The 6,802-nt window shown below is 57.6% G+C and overlaps 1 protein-coding gene across 1 annotated transcript in view; it reads left to right on the top strand.

Annotated features, from left to right (window-relative positions):
* Positions 1-940: 940 nt before the first annotated feature.
* LOC105553344 (TBC1 domain family member 3B-like) overlaps positions 941-6,802 on the top strand; it is a 13,331-nt gene continuing 7,469 nt past the window's right edge. The window contains exons 1-9 of the mRNA XM_011999387.1: positions 941-1,012; positions 1,175-1,257; positions 2,544-2,583; positions 3,066-3,146; positions 3,599-3,706; positions 4,035-4,144; positions 5,384-5,432; positions 5,958-6,078; positions 6,784-6,802. The exon at positions 6,784-6,802 is cut by the window's right edge and continues 17 nt beyond it. Of these exons, the coding sequence (XP_011854777.1) occupies positions 941-1,012; positions 1,175-1,257; positions 2,544-2,583; positions 3,066-3,146; positions 3,599-3,706; positions 4,035-4,144; positions 5,384-5,432; positions 5,958-6,078; positions 6,784-6,802 (683 nt within the window). The remainder of the gene's footprint in view (positions 1,013-1,174; positions 1,258-2,543; positions 2,584-3,065; positions 3,147-3,598; positions 3,707-4,034; positions 4,145-5,383; positions 5,433-5,957; positions 6,079-6,783) is intronic.

Raw genomic sequence — 6,802 nt, forward strand, 5'->3', positions numbered from 1 at the left:
GGCCCCACTGAACACACATGGTCCCTTATCCTGGGGAACCTTCTGCCTTTGGGTAGTTGTGGAAAATGAAGGAGCCCTGGAGGGCTGGCTGGGGGGAGACCATCTTCCCTTCTGTTCAAAGGGGTCCAGGCACTGGGGTTCTCTCCATGTATTTCTTGCTCTGTCTGGTCCCCTCGAGGCCTCGCCCTCCTTTTGCCCCAAGTGTTCCCAGGAGGGACGGTCCGTCCAGGTGTTCTCCGGGACCAAGGACCCACGGTCCTTCCTCAGTGACCCAGGAAAATGAAGCCCCCTCCTGTAGGGACAGCTCAGAATGGTGGAGTCCACAGTCCCTCCCCAAGTGAGGGTTTCCACTAGCACAATAGATCATTTTCGTCCCCCAAACCGAACACCCTCCTGCTCAACTGGCATTATTCCTAAAGTGGCTTCACTGTTCAGACTGAAGGGCCATGGGAGCCAAAGTGATGAGTGGAGTAGGACAGAGCAGTCTGGAGAGATCTTGTTCCCTGTAGAAAACTGGGCATCTCTGTGGTCCCTGAGCATCTCAGGAGGCCGATTGTACAGCGACCTCTGGTGGCTGACCTCAGTCTCCCTCCACATCCCTGGAATAGCCCATCATGGGCCCTTCACCCTTGGCAGGTGGACACCATTCAACCTGCTGGGGCAGGTGTGTCCCCATTTCATGGCAATTGGGGATGACGGGATTCTCTGTCCAGGTCCCACTGTCCTCAAGTCCTTGGGATGATGCCCACCCCTGCTTGGGACTGGAGACTCCAGAGACTCATGCAGGTGTGGGACAATAGGTCTGGCGCCTTTTACCCGGGTGCAGTGGTGGAATGGGGGTTACACAGCCAGCTAGCATCTGGGAGCCTGGCGAGAATGGTTCAGGGGTTCTCCGAAGCTCTGAAGTACAATGTAATTTTAGATGATTTTGTCTCACAGGATGGTAATCGTAGAGGATGCAGATAGTTTGTGGGCACAGGAGCGAGAGGATGTCATCATGAATTATGAGAAGGTACAGGTTGGTCTGCTCCTTGGAGGGAGGCCTCTTCCAGTGCGCCCTGGTCAAAGGGTTCTGGGCTCCCTAGGAGCACAGGGTGAGCACGGGTGGCCACTATCCCCAGGCCCTTGCACCCTTTACCTTGGACCCCTCACCAAGCCTCCCTCTGGGTTACAGGGACACCGAGCTGGGCTGCCCGAGGACATGGGGCCTGAGCCTATTGGAATCTACAACAACATTGATCGCTTCGGGATTGTGCAGTGAGTCCTCTGTGCTCCCCTCACCCCTGAAGCACCTGTCTCAGCTCAGGGATGGGTTTGCTTTCAGAAAGGCCTTTCTGAGGCAGGACTGTCTCGCCGGGTCAGGCCAACCTCCTTTCCAGGGTCAGAACTCCTCCCTGGCTCCCCTGCAGGTCCAGCCCGAGGTTCCTGTTAGGCCAGAGGTGTGGGGCCCCTCTAGGGAGCGGGTGGGAATGGAGACTGGGCTAGGTCAGGCCCCTGGGCTCTCAGTAGTTCTGTCCCCAAGTCAGCACAAGAGGTGCGGGGCAGCCTGAGGGTCTGGCCATGTCTACTTGGAAACAACCCCAGTGAAATCCAAGGGTTCTGGCTACAAGGTGAGGGGACGCCTGGCCCAGCCTCAGGGCTATTGTCCAGCGGGTCTCTGAGGGCCCACCGGCCCCTGTCCTCCCTCATTTCCCTAGAGCTACAGCCCTCACTGTCCCCATGGAGAAGGGGGAACGGCATGGGAACAATGGGAGCGGTGGCCCTAGGAGAATGTGGGAGAAGACGGGCAGGGCCCCATTATGGGTATTTCATGGTGAGGCCAGGGAAGCAGCAGGGGTTGTGGCTAAAGACCCTAGGTCTGCTGCTGGGAAAGGAGCTGGGGCCATGTAAAAGGAGCCCAGCCAGGAGTCCATCCCTTAGGGTTCATAGGATGGAGAGACAGAGGATCCCGGGGGAGGTAGGGTAGGTGGGAGCTGATGAGCGGTGCCACTTCTGAAACGCAGGGTGTGGGAGTCAGGTGCAGCAAGAGGCAGGTGCTGGGAGTCAGAACCTGCAAGGGCCTTGGGGCTGTCAAGTGGGATGGGCCCCTGGTGCACCAGGAGTACACCGGGCAGGTCTCAGGGCAGGCTCCCTTGACCCCGGTGGGGTGATGCAGTCACTCCCTGAGGGACTCCTGTGAGGGCCCAGTCGCCCACCCTGGGCGGCCCCCATCCCATCTCAGGCCTGACCTTTCTCAGCTCCAGCAGAAAGCACCACCTCCAGTCCAGGACAGGCAGCCCCATTATGCAGCCTGACCACCCCCCACGCCAGGGGCCCCAGTAACCCCGGCCAGGCTGGCCCCACACTCCTTCTCCTCCCAGGTCCTGCCCCTCCTGGGAGTCAGCCCCACAGGAAGGCCCTTGTCCTCCCTTCCCTGTGTCTTTTCCTGGACTGAGCCCTGAGCTAGATAGGGACAGAGCCTGTCATTTCTGGGGGTTGGGTCCCAGTCTGGGGCAGCTCCAGGCCCTGTGCAGGTCCTCAGTTCTGCCTGGGTTGTCTTACAGTGAGACAGAGCTGCCTCCTGCCACTGCTCGGGAGGTGAAGGTAAGAGCCTGATGCATGGGGAGGGGGCTGAAGCAGGGATGTGGGGACTGGGCAGGTGGTCGGTGAGGCAGAGGCGGCAGCTGGCCGGGGCGGTGGCAGGTGACGGCAACATGCTATCACTGGGAGGGGCAGCACTCCCTGCTGGACCCCAGGTTGCTGTAACTTTGGCTGCTTGATAAGATTCCAAAGTGAGATCCATAGCTGTGCCTTGGGGATGGCTGCCCGCCTGGGTCAGGACCCCACCTAGAGGCTGGGACCTGACCTAAGACTGCTGTGTCTGCGGCTGAGGATGGCACGTCCCGGGGTCCCAAAGCCAGCCCACTGGTGCTCATTTGCTCAAAGGCTCTCAGCCCTTAGGGTCTGCCCTTCCCTGGCTCCCTCCAGCTGGGTCCACCAGGGCTCCAGAGCCCAAGATCCAGCATCCACGGGCGGCTCTGGGAAGCCTGGCAGCTCCCCTAACGCCAACATTCCTCATTTGACAGCAAATGCGGCGGGAGATAACACGAAAGAGCAAGTGGATGGAAATGCTGCAACAATGGGAGACATATAAGAACAGTAAAAAGGTAATGTGTGGAGGGAGAGGCCCCCGGAACCACTTTCTGCAGAGACAGGGGACAGGCACCCATGGCTGTGGCCTGGCGCCATCAGCCTCTCAGAGGGCAGGTGGCACACTGTCCTCACCCAGAGGACTGCAGGCCTGGTCGGTGGTTTGCCTGCCTATTTGTGCAAGCGTCACCTTGCTGGGAGGGAATCTGAATCTAGGGCTGGGACCACCTGGAGCTCAAAGCTAGGGATGCCCTGGTGACCCAAAGGAAGGAGAATGTTCAGAGCAGAGTCCCGACTCTGAGTGTCCTTCTGCTCTTTCAGTCCTGGGAAGGGAGACTGTGTCCCAGCTTAATGTCACCTCTAACGAGGAATCATGGGGCCAAAACCAACCATTTCCAGAATCCTCGGGCTCTGGTCCTCACTGAGGTCGCCCCGTGACCTGTAACACCAGATTGTTTTCTGCCCACAGCTGACAGATCGAGTATATAAGGGCATTCCCATGAACTTCAGGGGCCAAGTGTGGTCAGTCCTGCTGAACATACAGGAAGTCAAGTCCAAAAACCCCAGAACATACAAGGTACGCTCAGCCAGAGCACAACAAACAGGACAGGCCGTGTCAGGGGCCCAGGTCTCCAGCTGGAGGGAGCATCAAGCCCAGGCTGGGGGTGGGTGGGATGGTCAGATGCACATCCTGGATACGGACGATGACATAGTCACCACAGACAAACTCGGCTCCAGTGACCCTCCCTGGCTTCAGTAACAAGCCAAAAAGCAGCTTTGTGCAGAAGGAAACCTTCCTGCTTTCCTTCCTTCCCGGAGTGCTGACTGTGGGCTGACTGCCATTTGGGGCAGGGCGTCTTCCATCTGTTCTGAGGCTGCTTCCTCCTCTTGGCCCTGCCCTACAGGTCATGAAGGAGAAGGGCAAGAGGTCATCTGAACACATCCACCAGATCGATGTGGACATGAGCAGGACACTAAGGACTCACATCTTCTTCAGGGATCGCTACGGAGCCAAGTAAGCCTATGGGAGCCACAGGGTCTCAGCGGAGATGGAGTGAATGAAAGGGATGGGGGCTTCCCCGGAGAAGAGACCAGGGTCACCCAGGAGGGATGACAGAGCTGCCAAGACCTCCCCTGACCCAGGGAGCAGCTGGCACCATGAACTGAGCACCTGGTGCCAAGTCCTGGGCCAGACTGGAACATGTGGGGCCAGAAGTGAGGAGGACCCTGAGGAGACGGAAGTCAGCAAACAAAATCATGCACAATGGTGAAAGGTGCTCTCCTGGACCCACAGGGACCCATGGTAGGACCCATGGGAGGGTGGCAGGATTCAGGGCCCATGAGCCTCTCCAGGCAACACTGACATCACCAAATGCTGGGGCAATTAGGGGTCCTGGAAACTGTCATCCTGGTCTGCTGGGAACATGACATGGCACAGCCACTTTGGCAGCCAGTTGGGCAGTGACTCACAAAGCTCAATGGACTTGAACCACGTGTCCCCAAAGTATCACAAATATTGAACCCACTGATTTGAAAACTGATGTCCACATGAAACCTGCATGCCACGTCCACTGTTTGATTCCTCGTCACTCACACAAGGAGCCTTCGGGGACAGTCTTCAACATGGGAACGGGGAGAGCAAGGCTGGTCCTCCCTTCAAACGGAAGACCCAGTGAGAAAAGGGAACGAGCCAGTGATGCCCACACGAACGTGGGTGGATCCTAGATGCATTTTGCTGAGGGAAAGACGCCAGACCCAATAAGCTACCACGTAGGATTCCATTCCTGGGCCATTCTGGAAACGGCCAAACCATAGGGATTGAGAAGTAGTCTGGGTGGCCAGGGGCTGACGAATCAGGGAGAGGCTGGGTGCATAGGGGCCACCCTGGAGACTTGGAAGATGAAGGAGTCGTTTCAGGAAGGGCTGGAGCAGTAGCCAGGAGACTCTGTCCATTGGTTTAGAACCGTGGAGGAACTGGACACCCAAAGACTGAGCTGGCGTGTGTGCAAACTGAAAAAAAAAAATTATTCAGAGTGAAAAGGATCAGGCAAGTCACTGTACAACTGGGCTATCTGCATGTCACAGATGTGGATTTTCCTGAAACATTTCCTCAAAGTCAAAGACCCTGAAGAGCTCACTGCTTATCTGGTGAATCATCTGAACCTGAAATGGGATTCGTTGTTAGGCTTTGTAGACAAATTGAAACTAACGGCATCTGCACAAAACAAACAAAAGCCTCGTTTCTGTCTCCTAGGCAGCGGGAACTATTCTACATCCTCCTGGCATATTCGGAGTATAACCCGGTGAGTATTCCCGGCAGTGATGTTCCCGGGCAGTATTTCCCTGTTCACAGGAGTGGGTGTCTGGTGGGGGTATCGCAGCTTCTTTTAAAGTTAGTATTTGTGAGCCACCAGGATATAGGATGTAGGACTCCAGCTCACTGCTGGCATAAACCTCCAAGCAAGGGGGTGGTCTCAAGGGGTCAAGCTGAGACACAAAGGAGTCGGGGCCTGGACTCCTGGTGTCACCTGGGTCTGACCACCACTTCTCAGAATCAGAAATGACGCCCTCCTCCTGGGGCTGCCCCAAAGCCCAGGAGATTGGCAGCGTCGCAAGCAGGACGGTGCTATCAGCAGACATTTTGGACAAGGTGCCGAAGTGCCTGATGGAATTCGCTCTTGTCATGAAATGAATTTGCACCCTGAGGAAGCCTCTTCTTCAGAGGAAGCCTCCCCAGTCACCTCTCCCCTCTCCAATGACATGAGTCCTCCCAGGTGACCTCAGTCCTCCCAGGTGATGTCCTTTCACGGTGACTCTGGCTCTTGCAGGAGGTGGGCTACTGCAGGGACCTGAGCCACATCGCAGCCTTGTTCCTCCTGTATCTGCCTGAGGAGGATGCATTCTGGGCACTGGTGCAGCTGCTGGCCAGTGAGAGGCACTCCCTGCAGGGTAGGTGGACAGCTGCCCAAGGGACCTCATGCAGCCAGACCCAGGGATGGCTACCCTGGCCAGGTGATCTCGGCTTTCAGCCAAGGCACCTTCCTTGGCCAGCTCCTTGGGAGTCTTTAGGATGTCTCTGCTGAGGGTCCCACAGGAGTCCGCGGCTGACCCCCAAAGCCCAAGTCAGACGCCTTTCATGCCCATCAGCGGAGGGCATCTCATCCTCCCCGTGGCCACCCTCTGTGTCCTGCTGCCACGCCCTCCGGATCTGATTGTGTAGCTGACTCTCCCCTCCCTGAGAGTCCTCCTGCCCTCCAGCTGCCCGGGGTCCTGCTGCCCTTGGTGCCCATGAATGGGCCGACCAAGCCCAGGTGGCAGCATCTCCCCATCCCGTGTCCCCTGGCCCAACCCCACTTCCAGGAGACGACCAGGAAGCCCAGCACCCGCCCTGTTCCGGTCGCCATGTGGTGGCCTCAAGTCAGACTTGCCCTTTTTGCACCCTGGTCCAGGAGGCCTCTAGGGAAACCTCCAGCCAGGCTCTAGGGGTGTTCCTGCCCCACCTCCCCAGGGTAAAGGCTGCATGGTGGGGTCATCAGATTCGAGGGTGAAAGGCCTTGTGGTTTTGGGGCCTCTCCAGCTGCCCAGCTCTTCCAGCTGATGGCTCCACATCTTGGGGGAAGGCTCTGATTTCATGATGGGCTGGGGGCTTCTCAGGATTCCACAGCCCAAATGG

Source organism: Mandrillus leucophaeus, unplaced genomic scaffold (genome assembly GCF_000951045.1).
Source record: "Mandrillus leucophaeus isolate KB7577 unplaced genomic scaffold, Mleu.le_1.0 Scaffold590, whole genome shotgun sequence".
Classification (NCBI taxonomy): Eukaryota; Metazoa; Chordata; class Mammalia; order Primates; family Cercopithecidae; genus Mandrillus; species Mandrillus leucophaeus.